This window comes from Zalophus californianus, chromosome 16 (genome assembly GCF_009762305.2).
Source record: "Zalophus californianus isolate mZalCal1 chromosome 16, mZalCal1.pri.v2, whole genome shotgun sequence".
In the NCBI taxonomy this organism is placed as follows: Eukaryota; Metazoa; Chordata; class Mammalia; order Carnivora; family Otariidae; genus Zalophus; species Zalophus californianus.
Window position 1 is genome coordinate 50,826,392 of NC_045610.1, and position 26,505 is coordinate 50,852,896.

At 51.3% G+C, this 26,505-nt stretch overlaps 2 protein-coding genes across 3 annotated transcripts in view; one reads left to right on the forward strand and one right to left on the reverse strand.

Moving 5' to 3' along the window:
* The window catches only part of ARSG (arylsulfatase G), a 101,252-nt gene extending 92,429 nt beyond the window's left edge, over positions 1–8,823 (forward strand). Inside the window, 3 exon segments of the mRNA XM_027568381.2 lie at positions 840–960; positions 5,435–5,525; positions 8,457–8,823. Coding sequence (XP_027424182.2) covers positions 840–960; positions 5,435–5,525; positions 8,457–8,791 — 547 coding nt within the window. The 3' untranslated portion in view covers positions 8,792–8,823.
* Positions 8,824–9,578: 755 nt separating this feature from the next.
* The window catches only part of WIPI1 (WD repeat domain, phosphoinositide interacting 1), a 31,928-nt gene continuing 15,001 nt past the window's right edge, over positions 9,579–26,505 (reverse strand). Inside the window, exons 5-13 of one of the 2 annotated variants that reach the window (XM_027568387.2) lie at positions 21,676–21,773; positions 21,231–21,323; positions 20,175–20,245; positions 19,492–19,599; positions 15,149–15,313; positions 14,253–14,360; positions 13,464–13,582; positions 12,840–12,940; positions 9,579–9,941 (exon numbers count right to left, since the gene is read on the reverse strand). In XM_027568387.2, the coding sequence (XP_027424188.1) occupies positions 9,894–9,941; positions 12,840–12,940; positions 13,464–13,582; positions 14,253–14,360; positions 15,149–15,313; positions 19,492–19,599; positions 20,175–20,245; positions 21,231–21,323; positions 21,676–21,773 (911 nt within the window). In that variant the 3' untranslated portion in view covers positions 9,579–9,893. The remainder of the gene's footprint in view (positions 9,942–12,839; positions 12,941–13,463; positions 13,583–14,252; positions 14,361–15,148; positions 15,314–19,491; positions 19,600–20,174; positions 20,246–21,230; positions 21,324–21,675; positions 21,774–26,505) is intronic. The other variant, XM_027568388.2, reaches the window with a different exon arrangement.

Sequence of the window (26,505 nt, forward strand, 5' to 3'; positions counted from 1 at the left end):
GAAAAAGTAACTGAGATAAAGGGGTGGAATGTTTCATGTACCATGGCATTTTAAACAAAGACTAAATATTTGTGACACAGAGACCCAGGGAAGGAATAATGAAGTGAACGTTCTCTAGCAGGTACCTGTCACACTCTGTCCCCTCTCAGCTAGTGGCTGTGGCTTAACTGGTGACAGGTAGAACCCCTTCATTCTTAGATAGGTCCATAGGGAGGCTCTTGTGAATAATTTATTTTGATTTTTAAAAAGATTTTATTTAGTTGAGAGAGAGAGAGAGCACAAGAGGGAGGAGGGGCAGAGGGAGAGGGAGAAGCTGACTCCCCGCTGAGCAGGGAGCCCAACGAGGGGCTTGATCCCAGGATCCTAGGGTCATGACCTGAGCCGAAGGCAGATGCGTAACCAACTGAGCCACCCAGGTGCCCTTCTTGTGAATAACTATAACAGAAACACCCAGTGAGTCCGTTCAGAGGTCTTCTACATGCCATCTCTGTGTGTCTCATCCACACAGTACCCCGTGAGGTGGGCACTATTATCATCATGTCCATTTTAGAGAACAGAATACTGAGGCATTGAGAAGCCAGAGAGATGCAACCCTGGGATTTGAGGCCAGGTAACTCTCAGCCACAGGGTCTGAGTGCACAACCACTGTGCCATTCTGCCTCTTCCAGGAGCAGAAATCCAGGTGGAACCTGAAGAAAGGAGAGGCAAACAGAGGGGGACAGGCCATGAAGGAGGATGTGGGTGCTCAGTCTGGGCTGGTTTGGGTGGGCCTTGACCACGGTGTGGCCAGGGAGAGTCTGGGAATAGTTGGGGCCAACGCTGTCTTGTTCTTCCCGCAGTGTGCTGGACATCTTCCCCACTGTGGTAGCTCTGGCTGGGGCCAGCCTGCCCCAGGACCGGCACTTTGACGGTTTGGATGCGTCTGAGGTGCTCTTTGGCTGGTTGCAGACTGGGCACAGGGTAAGTAGAGGAGGTGTGTGCTCTGCTCAGGCTCTTCAGGAGATTGGCCTGCTGCCTCTCATCCAGGGCCACCTTTGTGCAAAGAGAACCATCCTTGGATGATGCATGGAGGTGGCTGCTCCAGGCCTGGTTTGAGAAAGTCTGATGGACGACCTCTTTGAGACAAACCTCTCTTTCCACTCCTCTCCCCCTCTTCCCCTACGAGCAATCCAGTTTGCCAATCCAGACTTACATTTAACAATTTGGCTTAGAGCGGGTATACAGGCGTGCTGATTCCCTATAACACAGGATTTTTTTCATAATTACTAAGTTTTCTGACATATCGTAGGCACCTGGCACGTTTTTGTTGGATGAGATGGCTGAGTAGTGTGAGTGACTTGTGTATCGTGGGGATCCCCAACTAGAATGGAACTTCCCAGAAGGCAAGGATCTCACCAAGAATTCTCAGTGCACATCACAGTGCCTGGCACCCAGCCAGCATGCAGTCAACGTGGATCTGATGAACAAATGAATGAACAGACACATAAACGAAACAGCTCTTGGATGGCAGTGCCAACGAGGGCTTTATGCCCCTGACCTTCCCCACCTGCCCCCCCCCCCCCAGCTCCCAGAGGGCCTGGCCTGTGACTTTGCAGCCCCTGCACCACAGGGTCCCCTCCTTGTGTGTACTGAGGCGCTCAGGGGCAGTGACAGCCAGGAAGTGTTGGGCCCGATGGCCTTTCCATGTCATTTCCGTGTGTTTTCCTTTCACCCAAAGGAAGAGGAAGTGGGTGGAGGGAACCCCAAACCCCTTTGTAGGGCCTGGCGAGCACATGGCTTCTCAGTTTGGGACCCACACATCAAAGGGTCTATTTATGTCTTTACCGAGGGTCACATGGAAGTGACTCAAATGCTGCTCAGATGTACGGTGGCCGTCACTGAAGCTACCCCCACCCCTCAGCTGGCCAGCAGCAGGCCAGCACTGTGGCCCCGAGAGGGCCTCCCGTGCTTCTGTGAGCGTTCATGCAGTTTCTGGGGCTTGTCAGACATGCCTGAAAAGCCCTCTGAAGAAGCATGGCTTCTCCTGCAATATGGAACCTTCTAGAGCTGCAGACCCTTCCAGGCTGAGCTCTACGGCTGAGCGGCAGTAAAGCAGCAGGAAGATGGTTTCCGCCTTTGGGCTGGAGGTTTGCAGTATGTGACCCTGGGGGGTTATGGAAGACGTCAGTGGAGAGGTGCTCCCGAGTGTTTATTACCACAGCTACTAATAGAATAATTGGGGTCACCAGGAAGTGCTTCAAGGACTCCAGGCTCCTTGACGTGGTTGGTCTGCCTGTGGAAGCCAGCTCCTTCACGCTTACTTCCGTTCTCAGCCTTGAGAGCACTCACTCTCTCTCTAGTTGCTGCTTTGTGCAGAGTCACCGAGGCCCAGGCTCAGGGCCTCACAGTTACTGGTCTAGTGGCGGACGGGGGTGGGCCCGGGAACCAGGCAGGAAGACGAGACACTAGCCACAGCACTGTTGGGGGTTTTCGTGGGGACCCATGATGTGTGGGGACGCAGCTCTAGTGGGGCTGGTCGGCTCCCTGACCACACCCCGGGGCCCAGGAGGAAACAGCCACCACGCACTGCTTACCGGAAGCCGCTGATGGTATCTTCTAAAGCAAAAGCGCTCGGGTGCTGGCACCTTCGGGCCCCACCCAGCCTCCTAGAGCGCTAGATTCCCACAGTGTTTGTGAAGACGCTTGAGATAAGTTTATTTGGAGTTTGAGGGCAACACAGGTAATTGTTGGCCCTGAGTCTGGTCTTTTCCGGTCACCTGCTGAAAAGACTAGAGTAGATCATCTTGAATTTGCTGAAGAGAGGCCAGGAGGTAGAGTGAGTGATCGATCTTACAGCTATACATCCATATGCGTATGTGTATACACACCTTCATGGCTCCCCATGGAATTTTTAAGAAATACACTTTAATTGTGTTCACACTTAGATGGGTCCTGGGCTTACGAGGGTTCTAACATGGCGTGGTTTAGAAAACCACTCCAGTTTCAAGAAGCTCGAAGTAACTCCTAGATGATCATCTGAAAAACAGTATGCAAATAACGCTCAGCAATGGGGTTCTTCCCTGTTTTGCAAATGAAGTAACCGCAAGTTGAAGAGCTCAAGCCACCTAGAGCCACAGGCCCACTGGCCTGATGTGGAGGGTTTACTTAAAGGCAAATTACGGGCTTACCGAGTTTTCCTACAGAACAGTCTTCTCATTGTCTCCTTTGAGGTCGCTAGGGACGTCAGGTGGTGTTTAAAACCCGTAGCATCCCCCACCAGCCTGCCGCGGTCTTGCTCCTGGGTCTGCATCTGGGCACTGAGGGTAACCACGAGCAGGGGGAAGGGAGGCTACCTCAGGTATCCCACTTTGTGTTTGCCTGAGTCCCGAATGGAAGCTGGACGTTGTCACGTCCCCACGGGTCAAGTCCTACCGCAGCTCCAGGTCGCCACCAAGTCCACAGATTGTCAACAAAGGGAAGGCTTCTTTAATGGCTCTGCATCTGCCGGTCCAAACCAGTCTGGGACAGCTGTGGGTCCTGAAAGACGTGGCACCTCCCTGGAGGCCATACATCCAGGAGATGGGAGCTGGGTTGCAGGCTCTGGAAGTCCCATCACTTCTCTTAGGGAGGCCCCTAGCGGTGAAAGCCACCATGCGGAGTGGCTGGCCACATTTGGAGACAGAGCTTTGCAGCCCCACCAGCACGTGCACACGTGTGTGTGTGTGTGTGTGTGTGTGTGTGTGTGTGTGTGTGTGTGTGTGACATAACGCCAGCCTCCCGGGCCCAAGGAGATGCTCTCCTGCTTAAAACAACAAAACAAAAATGAAACAAAGCAAACAGGTAGGAAAGGCAATGAAGAAGGTGCACTGTGGTTGCAGAAGATAAAGTCATCTTTGAAATTCGGACAGGGTGTCCCCCCCCCCTCCCGGGGAGAGGACCCATCTTCCGCGGTGATTCATGTGTAAATTTGCCAACCTTCTTCCTCTGTTGATAGAAACAAGACCGCCCTGGCCAGTCTGCACGAAAGAAAACAAAACCCATCCCAGTTTCGGCCGGAGCCAACCTGAAATTTTGCTTCCTTTTCCTCTTGGATTTTGCAAGTTGCCTCTGGTAACGCTGCATAAATATCCTGGACGTGGCAGCCCACCCTGATGGAGTGTCTGTGACTGAGGCTCAAATCATGTCCATGATTTGAACCAGCGGAGCGCGACTCCCACTTCCTGGATGTCTGAGTGCGTCTTAGGTCGGTGGACAAGACGATTTTCCAAGTCCCCCACTTCCTGCCTTCTCCAGAAGGAAACTGAACGGCCTCCTGCAGTGACGGGCTTGGCTTCCTGCAGGCCTGGCAGAAGAGTGGGTTTTGAGTTACGACTTCTTTTCCTGTTTGGAAGGAGCCTGCTGTCATCACGCTGGCTGGGGGCCTTGCGGGGACCGTCACGAGAGCAGAGCACGGAAGCTGCAGGTGTGGGAGGAGCCCCGCCCTCGGCATCCTCCCGGAGCCGGGAAACTTGGGGGGACAGCTATTTACTGCTCCAACAGATGTTTCTCATTTTTTTTTTAAGCCCCATGGAAACTTTGAATCACATAAGCGCCTTTCCAGTGATATATATCGGTCATGATTCATACCAGGGCGGTCTCCCGCTTGCAGCCCAAACCCACCAACTGACCAAGGACACCGGTCATTTATTTTCTACCAGATCCCGCCCTTGGCAAAGCCCGAATTTTATGCTTCCGCTCTGTAGGGTGATTCTTTCATCGATGGCCTGGTGAGGGAGGATTTCCTCAGTCCGAGTGGGGTGGGATTGAGTCAAAGGTGAGGACATCCGTGTTAGGCTGTGCCCAGTTCTGGAGAAATCATGCGGAGCTGTCCCCTCGAGGATGCCTTCTTATGCCACCCTTGCTCCAGGGAGAGCGAGAAAATCAACTGGATGCTGAAGAAGCCGTTTTTCCAAGGAGATCTGAGGGACACCTGTGTCAGAATCCCTGGGAAGATCTGTGAGACAGGCAGGTCCCCAGGCCCTGTCTTGAACCTGAGGGCTGGGGCCCCAGCAGGTGTGTGACCCGGCGCAGTCACATCCCCCCGCCCCCTGCACTTAGGACAGCCCTGCAGCTGGTTTCAAGAGCAGGTGCTGTGCCATCTTGAAATTCTTCAATGTTGAACAAGCTTTCTCTCACTTTGATTTTGCCCCGGACCCTGTGCATTCTGTAGCTGGTACCAGGCCTAGGAATCTGACCACAGCGGCAGCCCACTCTGATTAGTTAACTGGCCAAATAGCTACTTCATGGAGGCCCCCCGGGGGGCTGGCCGGTGTGGCCCAGAGGCCCGTGTTGGTCACTGTTTCGGGCCAGGGTGGGGTGGGGCTGGTGGGCCAGACACTATGACAGAGAAAGGAATGCTTTCCAGGGAGGATCCAGCATGGCTGCCTGGTTAGGAAGCTCTGTTCCTCTTTCTCAGGTGCTGTTTCACCCCAACAGTGGGGCGGCTGGAGAGTATGGAGCCCTTCAGACGGTCCGCCTGGGGCGCTATAAGGCCTTCTACATCAGCGGTGAGTCTGGTGTCCCCTGCCCGGATCCTCCCTGAGGCCTCCAGGAGTGAGTGTGGGCCGCCCTCCTTCAGGGAGCTCTCAGCACCCAAGGGCCCCCCAGCACAGGCTGTCTGCCCCCACAAATAGGAAAACAAGGGCTTTCTACCGTTGGCTGACATTTCTAGCAAGCTCGGAACTAGTCAGCACACTTAACACAGTTCCTTTCCACCCGAAGAATGTTTCATTCCATTGTTATGCTTTAAATGCCAGTTTGGCTGAACATGAAATGGGAGCTCAGAGATATTTTAAAGTGTAATTTACTGGACAATAGACTGTTTCAGAAAATAGACTTGAGAGGTTGAGTTAGCAAACCGACAGAAGTCTCTCTGCATCTTGGTTCACTCGCTGACCATCTTAAATGTATATTGTAGAAATGTGATACTGGGTCAGGATGGTTCTCAGAATCTTCCAGTGGCTTCTTGCTGCCCACTGAGTTCAGGGTCCTTCCAGCCTGGGTCCCCACACTTTTCCAGGGTCAGTTCTCCAAGAGCAACGACCTTCTTCCTTGGCCTCATATCAAAACCTCTCTCAGCTGCAAAGGCCTCACATCAAATTCTAGTACCCCGGTCATAAAACTCTCTCTCATCTTCCCGGCTGGGTATGATTTGGAAAAACTGATAATGATCACATTCTGCCATACATGCCAGTCATTTGGGTACATGTTTGTTTGGGTTTTTTGGAGGGGTTTGGAGGGGGTCCATGTTTTATTTCCCCTACTAGTTTTGAGGTTTGTAAAGATATTTTGTTTTTGTTGTCTTCAAGTGCTGAGCACAGCATCTCATACCTCGTAGGGACCCTAACATTTTTCTTTTAGTGAATGAAAAACAAAACAAAAATAAAACAAAATCCGGGACCTGGTGCAGATTCCAATTTGATTCAGTTGTTTCGTGTTAGAGCGTTCCAAAGAATTATATAGTAAAGAAATGATTTTCCCTGAGTATAAATACGTGATCCTGAAGAAAATGTGGCATAAAAACAAAACAAGTTCTTTGAGTTCATAACTTGAGGGATCTTAAAAATGCCACAAGAATCATTGATCCTCCAAAACCTAAAATACAAACCAGTCAGATATTTGTTATGCTTTCAGATGGGAAAGTTTCTAGATTACAGTCCTTACATTACATTATCTCAGAGGTATGGCTTCTCCAGGCTGAGTTAATTTCAGAAGTCACAGCCCTGCCAGAAAGCCCTTGGCACCACAGGATCGGAATCCTGAATGTGACTATGAAGTAATTGAACCGTTTAAACGATCTCAATCGGACGGGAATTATGATACCCAGGGGAGGGGAGGTCTCTTCTTCTGAGGAGGCACCAAAGTCCCAGGAGCGTGAGCATGAGGATGGGGAGGACGGACCTCTCAACAGCTGGGTTTGTGTTGGGGCGGAAGGGTGGGACCTGTTCTGATCTCTCCCTTCCCCTTCTCTTTGAAAATCCGCATCCTTATTACTTAAAACTGTTTTGGATAAATGACATGTCTTGACATCTACTACCTTAGATTAGAGAATCATGTGGAGGGAGTTTATCCACGGATTTTGAGGCTTTTCCTCTCTGGCTCCCTCCTCCTTCCTGAGATTTCTACTCATCCATTTTCCCCCATTCTGGCAGCCCTGAGCTCTGTCCCCGGACACCTCAAGCCAAAGAGATGACACCTTTCTCCCTGGGATCTAGCTGCTCCCTGCTGCACAGGCTGAGGGGTGTCTCTAGGCGGGGTGGGAAACTCTTTAAGACGCAGACCCAACCCCCTGTGGCCTCTGTCTTTCAATGATCAACTTCTTTTCGGTTTCTGCCTGCCTTGGTCATTTGCTGGTGCCTTCAATTTTTTTTTTCCCTAAATGTATTGCCTAGAATTTAGAAGTGTTATCCATAGGAGGGCTGGTTCCATGCAAGCTCTTCCATGATCCTCTAAGTGGAAGTCTTACATTTTCATAAGAGGCGTCTGTCCCAGCCCTTGTTTGACTGATTGCAAACCTCATTCGCTGCCCTTTACTGCCAGTGAAGAGGAGCCAAATTGGACTCCAAATTCTAGGCAAAGACAGGGACTCTTAACGTTCTGCTGAACGACCTGAATGTCACCCGTAGGAGGAAGACCACTAAGGACGGCTGCCTAAAGGCTGTGTGATTTGCCCATTGTTCTCTCCCTGGAGGAGGAGCTCCTGGAAAAGTTTCTCTCATACCTCAGGGCCCGAAAGACCTTGGCTTCCCCTGAGTAACTGATAAGATTCTACCCTATTGTTTGGCTGCTAGGAAGCTCAGAGGCAAAGTAGGCTTCAGGAACTGCTGTCTTTCCGATGGCTGTCCTTTGCCTGGATTCCTTTTGTTTATTTAATTGTATTATATTAACTTCTGCCAGATACCTTAACTACTTTTTGTAAGGAAAAGGCAAAAAAAAAAAAAAAAAAAAAAAAAGTCACCTGAATCATCAACAGCTAAGGATGTGGCCCATGACTCCATTTTTGTTACTCCTCTCCTGAGGCTGCCTTCCTAGCCAGATTCGAATTCATACACAAATCTCAACTGCAACCCAAAGTGAAATTACTCACATTGCCTCCCTGCCCAGTCCACCAAATTGAGGATTTTGGTGTTCAAGAAATCAATGTTCGGAAAAAAAAAAAATCTTCCTCGCAAAGGGTGGAGACGAGAGATCCCTGATTGGCCGTCGTAACGGCTCTGAAGGCAAGTCCGGGAGAAGTTCGAAGTCCTTCTGGCCAGTGGGAGCATCACTGGAATGAGCACCTAAAATCTCAAGGTGGTTTCTTTGACAGGCAGAACAATCATTTGAATGTTCAGGTCCTGGGATGGTTGGATTATTGTATAATCAATCACAGTTCTCCTCTTTCCAGTATAAGGCCAAAGCTGGGTCTGATGGGGTATTTGCTGTCACCTTCCCTCTAGGCGGAGCCAGAGCCTGTGATGGGGATGTGGGGCCTGAGCAGCATCATGAGCCTCCCCTGATTTTTAACCTAGAAGATGATGTTGCGGAAGCTGTGCCTCTAGACAGACGTAGTGCCGAATACCAGGGCGTAGTGCCCGAGGTCAGAGAGGTTCTTGCAGATGTTCTCCGAGACATTGCTGGTGACAACACCTCCAGAGCGGATTATACTCGTGATCCTTCCGTGACCCCCTGCTGCAATCCCCACCACGTCGCCTGCCGTTGCCAGAGGACCAGTTTTTCTCCCAGGCAGAAGATGTCAGGAAGGGAGGGCAAGTTCCAGCTCCAGATGCTGTAGAAACCAAGTCTCAGAATTTGGGCCCGAAGCCCCTGCATTGCGCCCCCTGCGGTCCCTCCCGCATGTGGAGCTCAAGCAGAGAGCACCCGGGCTTTGGAGTTAGCCCCGGTTCAGGACCCTGGCTTTTGAACGTGGGCGATTATTTAACCTAGCTTGTGAGCTGATTTTGAGGACAAAAGGTGATTTACGAAAATGCCTGCCACATGACCTGCCACAGCACAGGCACTAAATGCATTTTAGTTTCCTTTTTCTGTACCCAGTTTGGCTGGTCGCTTTAGGATAGGTTCATCCCAGCTGGGATCTAGGGCACTGCTTCTCCATCTTTAATATGCATACCTGTCAGCTGAGAGCTCGTGGAAGGGCAGGCTCTGACTCAGTAGGTCTTGGGTGGGGCCTGAGATGCTCCATTTCTGGGTGACTGCTGGGGGGTGCCCTGAGTAGCACGGATGCAGACTTAGGACAGAGTTAGATGTTTCCGGGTCTCAGCACAGAAGAGCCCATAGATAAATCCAGGGCCCTGCACGCCTCCCTCCACCCCTGTTAAAGATCAAACGACTGTATTCTAAAGATTTTAGGCATCCTTCCTGCTTCCTAAAACCAGTAAGAAATAAAAATTTAAAACCTCAAAAATGCATTGCCATGATTTTATTATTAGCATCCTAAATGGGACTCAAAGGTAATAAATGATTTATTGCCATCACTGCAAAAATACTTTGCCTGGCTGAAAACAGTCTCTATGTATGTAATATACAAGAAATACAATTCAAAGAGATTTCCTATAAGTACATTTTTACATGGCATACATTTCAAAAGGATGCCCTTTAACATATAAAGTTCCGGTTATAGACCAATATGGTTAGTTAGCATTGACACTATGGTTGTAACATATTTCGAATAGCAGGATGTGTATATAGCGCCTCCTGTACCCACTGGCAACCAGGGCAGAGGAGAGCTTGGAGAGCCGTGAACCATGTCCCGTGGCTTAAGCGGTGGCACCTGCCCCCCTTTGTGCACACACAATTGTACTCCATTCTTCCACCTTCCTTGTTTTCTCCAAAACCACCTGATAGGGGGTGTCCTGATTTCTGAGGTGCGCTTCTCATCATGACTGCTTCGTTTTGCCCTTCTGACTTCCACGGCACAAGATTATCTACCAAAATCAAAACAGAATGGCCTTACTCTTTCCAGGAAGAGGCGGTTAGGCAGGCTGCATTATCAACAGATCTGTGCCCATGTGGGGTCAGCGGGGGGAGGCTGGGCACTGCAGAGTTTTTCCGTATGTCCACAGACTGACCCTCACTCAATGGCCACAGAAAATCCACCCATCTTACTTAGGTGCAAATGAGTATGGCACAGTTTCAAAAAAATACTCTGTATAAAATATGTGTGTATGTGTATTTATATGCATATGCATTTTTTTTAAAGGCTCATCTTACTTGTAAACACGGACTGCTAAATCACTATTAAAAAGTCAGTAAATACCCTTGGTCCCAATTCCCTTTCTCTTGCTCACAAGAATAAGACTAGTGTCAGGGGATACGCAGACTTGTAAAGGTTGGCGTGTTCTTGCGATAAAAACTGCTTCCCGGATATGGCACCTTTCTAAGGTACCAGAAATGATCAATTCTCTTCTCTCATTGTTTATGGAGCAAAGTAAATCTTGAGGAGATAAGAGTGATCATATCCAGGGAAGTGTGAGTATACTAAAAAAAAAAAAAAAAAAAAAAAAAAGACCCACTCGCAAAGCCTGTGTTCTGAAGGCAAAGGCCCGGGGAGCCCCTCATGAGATTAGCCGGGCAAGCCCATGATCTGAACCGAAAGAGAAGTGATTTAAACCAAGCTGAGACTCCAAGACCCTTTCACAATCCCGGAAGTTTTGAAGGGATGTGGGTAGAGGTGTGAATTCTGGCCCGGTACCCGTAATAGGCATACTGATGCAGAACAGGACAAGGAGAGGAGCTGGACGGCACCTCCTCTCCCGTTGGACATTGTTGCCAACGAGGGCGTGAGATGGTCCGTGTCGAGAAGACATCCCCGTGGCCCTCACGCCTCTGACCCCCGTGTAGTGAGACGGAGAAGGCTATCTGCCACGACATCGGGAGCGTGCAGAAGCTCGGTCCTGTTCTCCCCGTCTGCCTGGAGGCTGGAGGGCAGGGCTGGGGTCTGAGGGCCTCCATGACCCCAACCACCGGCTCTAGGGTCTAACACGGATCTCATTCAGTGATCAATGCTCTCACTGGCAGGAAGCCTTCCTTGTGTCTAAATAAAAATCCCGGATGCAAGTTAAACCAACTTTCACACGTTTGGTCCTTAAGAGAGAGACAGGACAAGTGGCTCATACCCAGCTTCCTGGCAGTGTTTAGGTGAACAGGCCTCTCGACAAGTTCTACCACTAGATTTTAAGCATCTCCATTTTTTTTTTTTTTTTGACTCCAAACAAATGATCTACACAGTGTACCTATTATTTTATACAGGTTTTCTTTGGCAGGGGACCACCTCCTGAAAGCCGGTATCTGAAGTACTCTAATTGCGTAAGTACAAGAGGCTGTAGGGTTTACTTTGATGACAGTTAAGGATCTAATTAATAACCTAATAGTCTTTTGTAGCAGTCACAGACTTTCACCAAAATTACTGAAACGGAACCTAGTGGGTGAAGGCTCTAAACCCGGACAGAGTGGGACAATTTATCCCCACTGCATCTGCTCTGCTCTGGTTCCTAGAAGATACAACCTCAGGTAAATGACCGCCAACTTTTGGGGGGCACAGAAGAACTCCCCTTATGGCTAGTCGGGGCATGAGAACCCAAAGGCGAAACAACTGGTTTATCAGGAGGCAGCAAGCCAACAGCTATTTTTATATTTATAATGAGTATTTTAAAGAACCACTGTTCTCCCCTAAAATATAAACTGGACTTGTTGGCACTGGGTTTGGCAATCTGTTAAAAGCCAGAATTGTAAATCTCAAGCTGCAATCCACGGAGCCTTTATGGGCAATCCCAAACCCAGCCCTCTTGTCATGCACGGAGGGCCCCAAAACAGCCTTTTTTTTTTTTAAGCTGACTGGGCTTACCAGATTGTCCCAGGACTTATACAAGAAAGAAACTAGGCCTGCACCCCATCCTTTTGCAAATGGAATTTCAACTGACGTGAAATAACGTTCAGGAGAAAACACCACAGACCAGGACCTAACGGGCCCTGAGGCAGCGCCCAGTCTGGCTCCAGGAGGGTGACTCGGTCAGCTCTCTTAAGTCTGGGCCCAAACACGGCTTCCAAGTCCAAACGATTTTCGGTTTATCCGTGCCACTCTCTAACCTCAGCTCATGAGAGCCGTCTGCGTGTTGCTTGAAATGGAAGCTTGAAGCGTCAGAAGCTAAGGAGGCCCTGGCAGCCCCCCAGGGCGAGAATCCGCTCTTCGGCCGGGGATGCTGGAAGAAGCCAAGCCTTGCACCCGGCCAACCTGGAGGGCACTCGGCTGCCAGAACCGCTGAAGCAGGATGCAGGGAAAGGCAGGGGAGCGCTCCACTGAGCCTCCCACCCTCCACATGGCCGCAGGGAGCCTGGGGTCAGCCCAGGGAGCCGTGAGAGCTGGAGGAGGGTGGGGGTCTAGCTCGCTTGCTGAGCACAGCGGACCCAGCCCTGTTAGATCACCGTCTTTAGCAACAAGGCAGCAGTATTCTGCAAGGACATCCTTAAAGGAGCCTCAGGAAAACGGGAGTTTATGCAGGCACGAATTCCTCCTGTGAGCAGCACAGAGACTGCCAAGGAAGCCAAGTTAAGGATTCCAGGCCTCCGAATGTAGTGAGGCCGCTGAGACTCCCTGGATTAGTATTCGGTTATTCGAATGCTGCTGGCTTTAGCCTGACACCTGCCGGCTAGTCTGTGGGGCCTGCAGCATAGGGCACCCGCTATGGCTTTCTGGCTGTTAGAGGGGAGGTTAGCTGTTAACAGCGCCAGAGAACAGGGAAAGTGACTTCGCCTCCTGCCCGAGGTGAACGTTTCCTTCTAAGCACACAGACTGAGCCACTCTTTTAGGGATTCCTAATGCTCACAGGGGGGAATTCATTCTCATCATCAAGACACACTGGTCCCGTCGCAAACTCATGTTCAGGAATAACCTCTCCTCGGAGGGCTCCGCCGTCCTCAGAATAACCTGGAAACCAAGAATGAGACATGAGAGAAGCCCCCACGATCTACTGTTCTTACGCAATGACCCCGGGGCGGGACCTCCAGGGAAGCCACGGGAAGCTGCCTTTGCTTGGAAGCTAAGCAGGGTCGGGCCTGGTTAGTACTTGGATGGGAGGCCTTTGCCTTTGTGAACGGAGAGACTGCTTCAGATGAGTCAAAATCCCCACCAGGTGTGGCCTCTGTGCCCCCGGAGGGGGCTGTCCTGACTCACCCTCTACCGCAGGCCCCTCCAACTCTCCACCTGTTGGCAGTTCTCAGAGAGACCAACGGTTGACCCTACTTGTGGGGCAGGCGACAACTTTGGGCTCTGCCTGCCAGGTTTAGGGACCTGACTTTAAAAGGCTGCTCTTGTGGCCGCCCCTGGGAGGAGGTAAGTGGCTCAGGGAGAGCGTTCCGTCCACAGGTGACAGAGAAGACAGCGCTGTGAGAAACGCGCCCCCGTGGCGCCCCCCGGCCAGGCCCCGGCCAGGCCCCCCACAGCCACTCACCTGGCACCGTGGAGGCGGATGAGGTGCTCGGTCTGGCTACAGTTGCTGCGTAAGACTGAGGTAATGAAGGTCTGAGGTCATTTTCTTTATTTTCTTCTGTTGTTCCTGAGCTGAGCAAGCTAATTGCAGCAATTGGGGGGGGGCGGGTGCGAGGGGAAGGAGGAGAAAAGAGAGATCATCACATATCCAGGGTACGGCCAGAAGGAAAAGCACTAGGAAGCTCAGGCTTGCCCACTCGAGCTTATAGAGCCAGACGGACACTGCTGGGTCACGTGACCTGCCAGTGACCTTGAACGGCCAGGGGTCAATCACGCAACTTCACAATGACCCCTTTCTCTTATATTTACTGAGCGAAGATCGGCCCTCGGCTCTTGCTGATGCACCTGGCAAGGACGCTAAGCCACGCTCGCAAGGGGGGTGCTCCGAGGCCGAGGGGGCAGGGGCAGCTGGTGCTGTCCTGTCACAGCAGGTAGAGGTCGCCTTGCTCTCGGTCACAGACATCAAGAGAACTTCTCGATTCAGTTTGGGCACCATTTTTGAGCACCCATTATGTATGAGAAAAGGCCGCAGGGAGACATTCCCTTTCTTCGAGGGCTTTTCCAGAAGCGTCCCGGGTGGTGAGGGCGCCTGACATTGAGCCCAGCACAAAGCGGGCGCCCTCTCGAGGTTTGCCCCTGAGAAGGCCAGGGAGGAAGACAAGCGAGCGCCCTGAAGCTCATCGTTCCTGGCCCCGTGACAACCCGCCCCAACCAGCTCTTCAAAGGCTTTTGTGAAAACCAGTCTCTTCACCTGTGGGTCTTGATTAAGACACATTCTCCTCCGTCCTGAGGGTCCAAATTGTAGATGTAAAGGTGCCCATCGGATGATGCGACCAGCAGCCTCGGCAGTTTCTGGATCCTAAGAGCCAAGGGAAAGAAACATGCGCCGTGATGACAACAGAGCCGGGTAACGGAGCAGCTTCAAGTGCGAAGCCTCCCCTGCCGCTTCCCCTGCCATCAGAGACCCGTACCCAGCCCGCGGGCCCCCGGTTCTGGGTGTCTGGCTATTTCTCGGCATTCTGACCCTGGTGGTCTACCTCGAGGATTATTTCTTGTCTTTGAAAATACTTGTGGGAATGAGACAAAAGGAGGTGCATGCATGCTATTCCTCTGTGAAAAGCCACTGCCAGCAAAAGCCTCCGCTGACCTGAGCGGGACACAGCCCCTGGCTTACGTGGGTTCCCGCCTTTAATGGTGACAGAAAGGACAAAGGACAAAACTGGCTCACCGCGTAGCTGGCTAGTTTGATCAAATTAAAAAAAAAAAATGTTTAGCTTCTTTAACAAACTCCTTTAAACCACTTAAAGTATCTGCCAAGCCCAGAGGTGTCTGAAGCCGGACCGTGGAACTAGAGCCTTGTTACAGAGTTATCTAAGAATGGGAACTGCTTTCAAGACAGTGTCGTTATCACCAGAAAGTTGGGGTTCCCATGCCAACTTCCTGCCGTGCCCCCCGCCCCGCCCCTAGAACGCGCATGCCGACCGGGGAGGAAAAGCCGCCGACTTTACACGGCAGGCTTCGAGTCTGCTCACCCTTCCTCCTGGCCATCTGTCCTTTGGCTCCCTGCACGTGTTTGGGGATTTCGTGCTCGGGGCAAACAGACAGGAAAAGTTTTTGCCGGTGGGGGGTGGGCGGGGCCGTACATACGTGGAGAGGGCGCAGATGTTCCTCTGCCCAGAGAAATTCAAACGTCCGGTGGCGAAGGCCCTGTCCTGGTTCATCATGTCTGACACCTGGGTGGGGAGGTAGTTGGAAGCAGCCATGAACATTTTTCCCATGTAGCCAGTCCAGGTCGAAGGCTCTTCTGGTCGGCTGGGGGAGCAAGGCACAGGTGGAGGTGAGACAGCCCCGCAGGCCTGGGCATCGAGCCAACTCTCTGCAGGCCCAAGCTCAGAGCTGCGCTCACTGCAACAGGAAGGAACCGGGCCTCAGCGTCACATTCCGCCCACTGCAACAGCTCGGGACGTACTGTGCTGGCAGAGCCAGAAGGGCATCGAGGGCTCGTTTGTCCTTCGGAAGGGCCATTGCACAGCTGCTAAGAGGTTCCCCATGCTACCGCTTCCCTACATTAAAGAAGTTGCATGCGATGATTAGTCTGATTTCCAGATTTCTCAGAAGGGGGCCAAGGGAGATGGGAAGGCTATCTGGACTCTGAGAATGAAGCTCAGGCCTGTCCCGGGCGCACGGAAGAACAGAGTGCTCTCAGGGTCAAGGCCTCCCTAGCCAGACTGAGTGGGAAGCAAACCTCCGGGCAAGGTGCTTTGGGCGGTGTTTGATTACAGCCCTGAAGCCACCCGGGGCCCCAGTGATTCCCAGTGGTGGAGATAATTCAGAGGGAGCTGGTGCGTCCCCTGCAGCCATCAGACTCCATCGCAGGGTGTCTGCCGGACACAGGGGGCTGGCTGCTCTGTCACTGAGAGGTGGGAATGGGTGGGAGCACACCCCTGCCTTCACGCTGCGCACACTGGAGGCGCATCAGGGACCAGGGTGGCCACACGCGCTCCTGGGAGCACCTGCTGCGAGGCCACTTGTCTACAGGGCCCAAGGCTGCACGCTGTTGTGAGCACGCTGCAGCTCAGAAGCACGGCGTTTATTTTTCACTCTGTTTACCAACTGGCTAGGTGGTCTCTGAACAAACCCCTCTGGGCCTTGATGTTCCCATCTGAAACCGAGGGCCCCTTTTAGGGGTTCCACCATTAATCTGTGATCCTGAGCATCACGAAACATACCTGTCCTGCTTGCCCTGGAGCTCTGTGCCAAGGGGTGGCATTTAAAAAGACACATACTGCCTAGGCTCTGCATTCCTGGGGCAGACACGGCACAGAGATATAAAATGTGAGGTGCCACGTGGAGGGTGCAGGTAGGAGCTACTCCAGAACCATGAGGAGGGAGAGGTGGATGGAGTTCCTTCGCCTCCCAGTTCCCATCTTCCTCTCTGGGAAACTGGGATAACCTCAGTCAGTGAACACGTCACCTGGCAGGGCCGCCATGAGCACCGAACAGGTGACCCCCAGCCGAACGGCTCACATCGTGCCTGGCCCACGGCAGACGCTATTTGATAGGATGGTGTCTGCACTGATTGGGGGTGTTCTGGGGCTGGTGGCCACGGGGCTGGGCTCTGGAGGCAGGTCCAGCTCAGCTGTGGGGTGTGGTGGGACAGGAAGGCAGGAGGGCCCCGCGGATAGAGGCAGGTGAGCAGGGCCTCTGGGAGCCACGGCCAAGCTGGTCTGGCTGAGGTGCCCGAGGCGGGAAGGCCGCGCAGCAGGTAAGGTGCACCAGGAAGGGGCCTTCTTGAACGCCAGGCTGGTGGAGTTGGAACTTTATTCCCAGAGCTGAGGGGCAGGGGGTAACGGTTTCTGAGGAGGGAGGGTCAGGTTTAAAGGAACACTTCCAGAAAACTAGCCCCCTGAGAAGATACAGGACGGACTGGTAAGGAGAACCCAGAAGGAGTGAGACATGACCGAGCAGACAGGAGACATTCAAGGCTCGGTTCGGGGCAGCAGCCAGAGGAATGGGGCGGCGGAGGCCAGTGTGAGCCATCGTGGCGGCTTATACTTCATGGATGGCCAAGGGGAAGGTCAAGAGCCACTCGGGGGAGGAAGGGGCTGTTCCCAGCTCTCTGGATCACTGACGGAAACCGGAGAGCCTGGGCAGGAAAATGAGTTCAAATGGCAACTTCCGGTCTGAAGCCCTAATAATGAACTCAGATGCAGACAGGGCTAAAGCAGTGGCTTGGGGGCCCTCTGTCACGGCGCCTCGGGATTGAAGGGCATCCTAGCAGCCCAGCCGCCCTCCTGTGCTCCCAACTATCACAACAGCTCCCGAAGAGATCTGGGCTTACGTTTTACAAGCTGTCCGAAAAGTGATAGAAAAGTCCAGAAAACAGATCAAAGCTCTAGGGAAACCGTGCAGGGTTAGAAGAACTACAGGACAAACACTGAGCTCTGGGATGCCCGTGAACAAGGGGGGACTTTCACGGGGTTCCAGGAAGACTGAGGAGCCGGGAGGAAGCAGCCCCTGGGGTTTCGGACACCAGTGGGGGGGGATGAGGTTTCCCGAGAAAGAGCATTGCACTAGCCTGTGGAGGGAAGACGGAACCAGGCCTGAAAAATCCTTGGCACTTACTGACTTGGTTGCTGGTGCCCTTGGATGGAGTTTCAGAGGAAGGGGGACAGAAGCCAGGTATGGGTGTCAGACAGACACACACTAATACATACATAACAGTAGCGGGGTACATGTCGGACCGACCTGCTATACTGAACACACAGAAGAGAGGCGGGGCAGCGTATCCTGAAATTAGGTGGAAAAAGTTTCTTTCTCATAGATGTTCTACCACGTTAGGAGCAGAATTCTTTCAGTTACAGAAGAGGGGCCTCTCTTGGCACAATTGTGAAACCCAGCGTGTAAGTCCTTGGGACATTTCTTAGATGCCCCTGGACTTTCTGCTCTGGAGCAGCTCTAGAAGCTTGGCGGGGTGTAAAAGCGTGGCACTTCCATGTGGACCCTGGGACTTGTAGGCAGGGACGGGCTTTGAGCAACACGTGGAACTGCTCTGAAGCCCAGCTGCCTCAGGGATGAAACTTCTACTCCTGCCTTCCAGGACTCTTGTGGGGAACGGAGGGAGGCAGTGTGTGCAAAGACTATAAACTACATAACGCTCTATCAACATACGAGTCACTGTCATCGCTAACTCCACCACCTGCCTTCCGTGTGTCACTGAGCTCATCGCTAACACCTCATGTTTCAATTTCCCATCATGGCACTAAGGAGTCAGGAGACATGGGGCGTCTGAAGCATTTGCTATGCTACCAGAAGCAGGATCTTGACCTTGGGAAGAGGGCTGGCCAGGGTGACACTGCCACGGACAATGACGGTGGGGTGGGGGGCGGGGAAGGAGGATCCTTTCCAGTGTGAGATATCTCCAAGGGTAGGCGTGCGCATGCACACAGCAGGTAGTGACCGCTGGGTTCCGGTGCTCACACGCTACCACAGAATTCCTAGGAAAGGCCCTAGGATCCCATGCCCTGATCCCTAAAACATTTGACGGTGACGAAGGAGCTATCCGGTGACTGCATCATGTTCTATGGCTCCGATCACTGGAGGCAGCGAGATTATCCAGTGAGGCTTGATCTAATCACAGCACCCCATGAAAGCAGAGAGGTCTCTCCCCCCGGCCGCAGACCAGGAAGGCAGAAGGCAAAGCTGGAGCGATCCAAAGCACAGGAAGGAATCCGTGCGGCATTGCTGGACTGAAGGCTTCGTGAGTAGGGAAGCGGGTGGCCTCTTGAGCAGAGGGCCACTCCGGATGCGGGGACCTCACCGGCGCAAGGACCAGAATTCTCACCAGGGACAAGACTGAGTTTGGAAGAGGACTCGGAGCTCCAGATCAGGGCAGCGCTGCCTGGCACCTGGATTTCCGCCCTGGGCGACCCTGGGCGGAGAACTCGGCCGAGCCGTCCTGGGCTAGCAAACTGTGACATAATGAACGTGTGTGCTGCCTTCAGCCATGAAGCCCGTGGCCACTTGGTGCGGCAGCAAGAGGAAAGGAATACCCACAGTTGAAGGCACGCAGCGCTCCGGCCCCAGGCGCCGCACTCGGTGGTGGGCAGGGTGGCGGGGATTTGCAGATTACTGTCCCAGCGCTTCGCCGCCCGATTCTTACTGTCTCCTGGGTGCCTGGCACCCCACTGAACACTTTAGCTCAAGAACTCACTCAGTCCTCACAACCAGCCCAAGAAGCATCGGTGATCATTTTGTGCCGAGGTACAGAAACACTGAGTTACCTGCCTGGGTCTCCTAGCACGGGGCAGCCAAGGGCAGAGCCAGGGTGTGAACTCTGTGGGGGTGGGGTGGCCCCGGGTTTTGTGCTTCAGGGCATGACACCACCCCTTCGGGGAAGACCTAGCCAGGAAGGCCGAGCGCGTGGCATTCGGAGAGAGCAGAAATCACTTAGGCCGGCCACTCTGGCCCTCGCGGATTTGACGTCTGACCTGTTCGTGAGGTGCTCCAGCTTGAAGATGTGCACGGTCTCGGTGTTGCTTGAGGCACAGAGGAACTGTGAGTCCATGCTGAACACGAGCGAGCTGATTGTCACGTACCTAGGAGCACAGTGACGCAGAGACAGACTCGTGAGCCAGAAAGGTGAGGGTGACTGCTGTCCAGTTCAAAACCAGCTGTGTAAGAAAACTCAGTGTGTCCTGGAGAGTCTAGGTATTCTAAAATCCCCCGGACATTGTGTCATTCATATTTAGAAATTCACACTGGGAAGATTCGTAAAGGGTCACAGTCTCGGGCGGGGAAGAAACAAAGCACGGCCCCTTCCTGTCATCTTGGATGCTCTCCAGCAGCTCTGTGCATCGGTCCCGAGGCAAAATGCTACAGCCCCTAGGGTCCCATCCCCTCACACCTGACGAATTACTTTTGGATGGTGACTTGCTCTCTCTCTCTCACTTCTCCTTTGCTAGCTGCCCTCGCACATCAACAAAGGGCTCCTGTGGCTGAGGTCCTGTGCTAGGAGAGCGGCCGTGTTCTCAGGTCTACTAAGCACCCCTGCACGGCGTCTCAGGCAGTTAAGCTCCTCCCTTCCCGCCCCCCCCCCCCCCAGATGGCCACCAGCCGTCCCCTGCGGGACTTGGGCGGCTACAGTAAAACGGGTTTCACAGTGAACGCACACCTTTTCATGCCTCTGCGAAACTCGTAGAGCTTTTGCCCGTCAGGTACAGAGAACACCCGGATGACGGTGCCCTGGAAAAGAGAGCAAGGGGACATTTCACACCATTAATGGCTTCAGATGCAGGTGTCCCTTCCGAAAGGACCTTGTTTTATTGGTCCAGAACATCTGTCTCTGACGGGGAAGCACAGAGTGTTGGACACAGAGGCTTTTTTGTGTGTATATTGCCATAGAAGTAATTCTTGGACCATGTGTGAAACACGGTTTCCCTTTTCCCTCCCCGCCCTACCCAAGGCTCTGTGTGTGTGGACGCTCACAATGCTTGCGCTTCCTAGAATATTCGGTCTCAGCCTCTCAAAATCCATATGTTTTTCACGACATTTGAAATTCAACTCGATCACCTTTCCTGGCCATTCCAGTCAGAAGAGATCAATCTCTCCTGCTAAATAGCACAACATGTTGTTTACACGGTTTATGAAATGCAGCCTCAGGGTGTATCTGGGGAACCTGTGCGAGCACGCTTCTCAATAACACCACAAGTTTCTCTGTCAAGTATCTTGTATCTCGCATAGCCTAGGCCTTTGTCTGTTGAGTTAATACGTATCCATATACACAGCATGCACGGGGCAGAGGTTCCCCCTCGGAAATGGATTCCAAGTAGGCTGGGGACTAGCCAGTCCTTGTCCCCAGGCCCAGCTCATCAGATCTTGGGCCCCAAGGGAGCCATCCAGCGGAGCCCCGACAGCGGAGCCCCGACAGGGGAGCCCCGACCGGAGAGCCCCGACAGGGGAGCCCCGACAGCGGAGCCCCGACAGGAGAGCACCGACCGTGGAGCCCCGACAGCGGAGCCCTGACAGCAGAGCCCCGACAGGAGAGCACCGACCGCGGAGCCCCGACAGGAGAGCCCCGACCGCGGAGCCCCGACAGCGGAGCCCCGACAGCGGAGCCCCGACAGGAGAGCCCCGACCGCGGAGCCCCGACCGCGGAGCCCCGGCGGCGGAGCCCAGAGAGCGGGGCCCCGACAGCGGAGCCTGGTGAAGGCACGGCGAGTGCACTCACTTTTTCAGAAGCGCTCGCTAGTTTGGAGCCCGAGGCATTGAAGGTGATGGCTGCCAGCGTCCCCTCGTGGGCAGCAATCGTGCAGACTGTTTTCTGTTGGTGACAAGGGAAGATGAATACTGATGCTGGGGAAGCAAGAAGATACACTTCCTCTCCCTCCCCTTCCTCTTTTCTTCCGAGATGCCCTCCCTCATCTGCTGGGCTCCCTGTGTCTCCCTCCCTCTCCACCAGGCCATATAGCTGTATGTCCTTTTCTGGTCTACCTAGATTCTGCCTCTGTTTCTATCCCTCCTCCTGCCCTCGGGAAGATGACAGCCAGCTGCACGCCCGATGCCGAGTGATGCCGAGTGATGCTGCCTCGGCTCCCCTTGCACACAGCTCGCGGGACTTCTCGCAGCAATCCCGCCCTGCTCTGTGAAGCCGGCCGGGTGAGCTGCCAACTCACCAGGGAGTGTCCATCGTAAAGCACGATCTCGCCTGTAGTCAGGCTTCCAGGATAGGCCACATACGAATTGGAATGGTTGATTGAGAGGGCACACAGACCTGACAAAGAATGGACGGCAGATGAAAAGCAGTTTCCCCGGGAGAGATCGGGCCTGGAAAGGGCATCTGAAAACAGCGCGGCTACAGCGCCACCTACTGGCGAGGGGAGGAACGGCTTAGCCGAGCTTTAGGTGGATTATTCTCGTGATCAAGGGAATCCCATAAAGTAAATTCACACTTGACACTGGCTGGGTCTTCTCTGCAGCAAAGCAGTCAGAACTCGGAATACTGAAAAGTTCTTCCTCACGTTTTGCCACAGGGCTCTGAAACAACATCTATTTCTCTTTCATTACTCTCTAAGGCTATGAGAGAATTTACTCTTCTTGGCAATAAATCTTCCTACTGTGAACTTAGCCTTCCTGCAGGTGACTACCCGCGGCTGGCCGGTAATATCAAGTTGGAGAACCCAGGAGGTGGAGGGTGGGGGGAAGGACATATTTAGAAACTGTCCATTTCTAAGCCAAATGTCTGCTTTGATAAGGGAAATGAGCAGCTCTAGAGACAGAAGTTCATTTGAGGGCTGGATCTTCAGTTAAGATGGAGGTCTGCCATTGAAACAAACTAAAGAAAGAGGACATTTTGGATTTAAGGTGCTTTGACAATATTCTGGAAGAGTAAACAGCCAGTCACACCACTGAACCGACATAAATCATTTTCGTTTATAAGGAGACTCAAGTGGGGGGGAGTTCTAAAAGTATTTAAGTAAAGCATTTTCACAGCAATGGTCTGGATTAATAGTAGAGGTAGGTGTGTGTGTGTGTGTGTGTGTGTGTGTGTGTGTGTGTGTGTGTGTGACAGAAGTGAATTCAAGGAATTATTAGAACCAAAAGCATTATCAGAATAAGAACTTTGAGATTAGGCAAGAGAGACATCTTTTTAAATGAAAAAAGCAATTGACATCTTTGTTACAAGTTAGTGTATATGTGTATACACACACAAACACACACACATTTTTAAAGTAGGCTCCATGCCCAGTGTAGAACCCAGTTCGGGGCTTGAACTCACGACCCTGAGATCAAGATCTGAGCGGAAACCAAGAGTTGGACACTTAGCCGACTGAGCCACCCAGGCTCCCCACAAGTTAGTCTATTAAACAGGTTTCTTCTACAGGTATAAGAAAAACTTGACATCAGGCTAAAATGTACCCAACCTAATCTGCCAGGAGGAGGAGCAGAGAAGAAAACCCAACACTGAGAACTGAAACCAAGGTCCTCCTTCCCACTCCCTAGCTTTGATGAGGACAAAGCCAGGGCTCTGCTCTTATCACTTGCCACACAGAACTATGGGAGAAAAGTGACTAAGCACAGAGCCCTCACCTGCATGCTCTGGCATCCTGTAACCCCTGCCTGCACAGGATCCCTCTCAGCCCCAGCCTTAGGGAGAGAGTCTAGAATCTCATATCTTCCCAGTTTTGCTCTGGGAACCTCAATTCTCCATCTTATCTGGGCTCCTTGCAATCCAAGTGCAATTTCAAGAGCAGCTAGCAGGCGGAAGGCATTCTGGTCTTGTGAAACAGAAGGGAAGAGCAGGGGAGGTTGGGCTGGCTTGCCTGGTGGGTTCCCATAGGGCTACATAGCAGAAGAGATGGCAAGACTGGACGTGGCAACTGGGGAAGGACTTGAGGACCACACCAAGGAGTTAAGACCTTACAAATGCAGTGGGTACGTGCTGGAGGTTTCTGAGCAGGTAGGTTTAAAAAAAGCAGTGTTAATCAAAACCACAGTGAGGTATCACTTCACACCCACTAGGATGGTGATAATTAAAAAGACAGATAATTGGAACCCTCCTACGCTGCTGCTGGGAATGTAATATGGGGCAGTGCTTTGGAAAGCAGTCTGGCAGTTCCTGAAAAGGTTAAACACAGAGGTATCATATAAGCCCCAAATTCTACTTCTATATATACCCAGGAGAAATTAAAACACCAGCCACATAAAAAGCAGTATCATTCATAAGAGTCAAAAAGTAGAAACAACCTAAACATCTATCAACTAGTGAATATGGGTAAATAATGTCCTTATGATGGAATATTATTAGACATAGAACAAATACATGCTCTTAACATGGAAGTGAAAGAAGCCTGGTACAAAAGACCACATATTATATGATTCCCGTATATGTAATATCCAGAATAGGTCAATCTAGAGAGATGTAAAGTAGATTAGAGTTACCTGGGGCTGGGGACACGGGGTGGTGGTGGTGGTGGTGGTTAAGAGCTATGGAGTTTCTTTTTGGGGTGATGAAAAGGTTCTAAACTGATTGTGGTAATGGTTACACAACTCTATGAATATACTAAAAGCTATTGAATGGTGGACTTTAAATGGGCAGATCATATGGCATGTGAATTATAGCTCAACAAAGCTGTTAAAAAAAAAAAAAGGCAGGGTTTTAAGAATATTTCCTTGGCAGAGTTGGGCTGAGGACAGAGAGTCCAGATCCAGGTCTGCCATCCACTGTAGGACTCTGGCTGGGTTATTTGTGGCCTTTTGAGGCTCACCTGTTTATTATCCATGACATGAGGGGGCTACCTACAGTGATCTTTCCAGCTTTAACATTCTAAGATGCCAAATCTTCATTTACTTACATCCTCCTTCTGAAAATATCAAGGCCCATCTTTGTGGCAGGGAGAACGAGGAGGTGTTTGAGCAGAAAGCTTGGACAGATAACTTCCAGTTGCCCTGTAGTTTGTTTGTTTGTTTTAATTTAACTGAGGTGTAACTGACATAGACAACATGATATTAGCTTCCGATGCATGACCTAATGATCGGATATTTGTCTATACTGTGTCTCGAGGGAGTGACAGTCTAGTGAGTCTAAGTAACATCCATCACCATACACAGTCATGAAATGTTTGTTCTCGTGATGAAAGCTCTTCAAGACTTATTCCCTTATCAACTTTCAAATATGCAATACAGTATTATCAACTATAGCCACCATGCTGGACATTACATCCACGTGACTTATTTGTTTTATAACTGGAAGTTTGTAACTTTTGACCCCCTTCATCCATTTCACATCCCCCCCACCCAACGCCCCACCCCTGGCAACCACCAGTCTGTTTGTATCTTTTTTTTTTTTTGAAGATTCCACATTTAAGTGAAATTATCCAGTGTTTGCAGTATTTGTCTTTCTTTGTCTGACTTCGCCCACTTAGCATAATGCCCTCAAGGTCCCAAATGGCAAGATTTCCTTTTTTTTTTTTTTTAATGCCTGCATAACATTCCACTGTACATACATATATACCACATTTTCTTTACCCATTCATTCAGTGGACATGGCCCTTCCATGTCTTGGCTGTTCTAAATAGTGCTGCCTTGAACATGGGGGTGCAGGTTATCTTTCTGGGTTACTGTTTTCATTTTCTTCGGATGAACACCCAGAAGTGGAATTGCTGGGTCATGTGGTAGTTCCGTTCTTAATTTTTTGGGGAACCTCCGTCCTGTGCTCTGCAGTGGCCGCACCAGTTTGCATTCTCGCCCACAGCGCACGAGCGTTCTCTTTCCTCCACATCCTCGCCAGCGCTTTGGATCTCTGTCTTCTTGATAATAGCCATTCTGACAGGTGTGAGTTGACCTTCCAAGCTTTTTTTGTTCGCGTGTAAATATCCCAGAAGGGAAGAAAAGCTTAAACTTTTCGAACCTTCTGTAGTGTCTAACAGAGAGGGGGATGACACTAGATTCTAACAGGGAAAGGATGATGCAGCACAGGCGGACTCTGACACATAACCACTTACCTGAGAGCTTCACCTCCAGGCTTGCACTTCTGCCAATCCACCTGAATTTAGCCAAGGGATCCTACACACCAACCTTCTCAGACTTAATGAAGGTCCCCAGAAATGCTCACCATGAGTTCCTTCGATTTCCTATGCTCCAGTTCTCAGACAAATCCAACCAGCTACAAGAATGCATTTTTGTTCCTTCTGGAAGCCCCCGAGGAAAGCATCAAGAGCTTGCTTCAGGCTTGGATATTACGATTCTACCTGTCTTCTGTTTCCATGACAGGTGTCACACAAAGCCGTCTTCGGGAAGGAAATAAGCCTTTGTCTCTGATATCATTTTATAACAGAAAAGTCATAGTGTAAAAGATTTGCAGAGTCCAAAAAATATAAAGTAAGAGGAAAAAAAAAAGCACTCATTATTCTAAAATCCAGAGGCTCTTCACTATTCTCAGTATTTGAGCCTATTTTCTTCCAGTCTTTTTTCTATAGAGGAATCAGGTTTTGAAATGGCTTTTGGATTTGTTTTAAAATTGACACACATTCTCATAAATCACTGCCGGCTGTAACTTCCCTGAAATTGTTTGGCTGTAATTCTTCTGCAGCTGGAACAGAAGTGCCTGTTATCAGGGCAAGAACCAATGGGAGCATCGGCTGGAATCAGAAGGAAGTCCTATGATTCTAAATCATCCCCATTGTTGGTATTTATAGTACGACTTGACAAACTTAAAGCGAGTTAACAGTGATTTATACATTGCAGTTCCCCCTAGGTTGATTAACGTCTCAGAAGATGCTTTCCAATTTTCAAAAATAGAAGGAAATCTCTGTATTTGCAAGTGTGCTAGGCGACTGCAAACAAGAGCCATTTACCCCACCTGTATTGCCCTTTTCAGAGAGAGCCCTGGCTGGGGAATGAACCGCTACTTTGTTCTGTTACACGCACTGCTGGGTGCTATAGATGGCTCCCTCGGGATTCTGCAGAAGGTCCTAAGATTATGGCACAGCCGAGGTCTGCAGTTG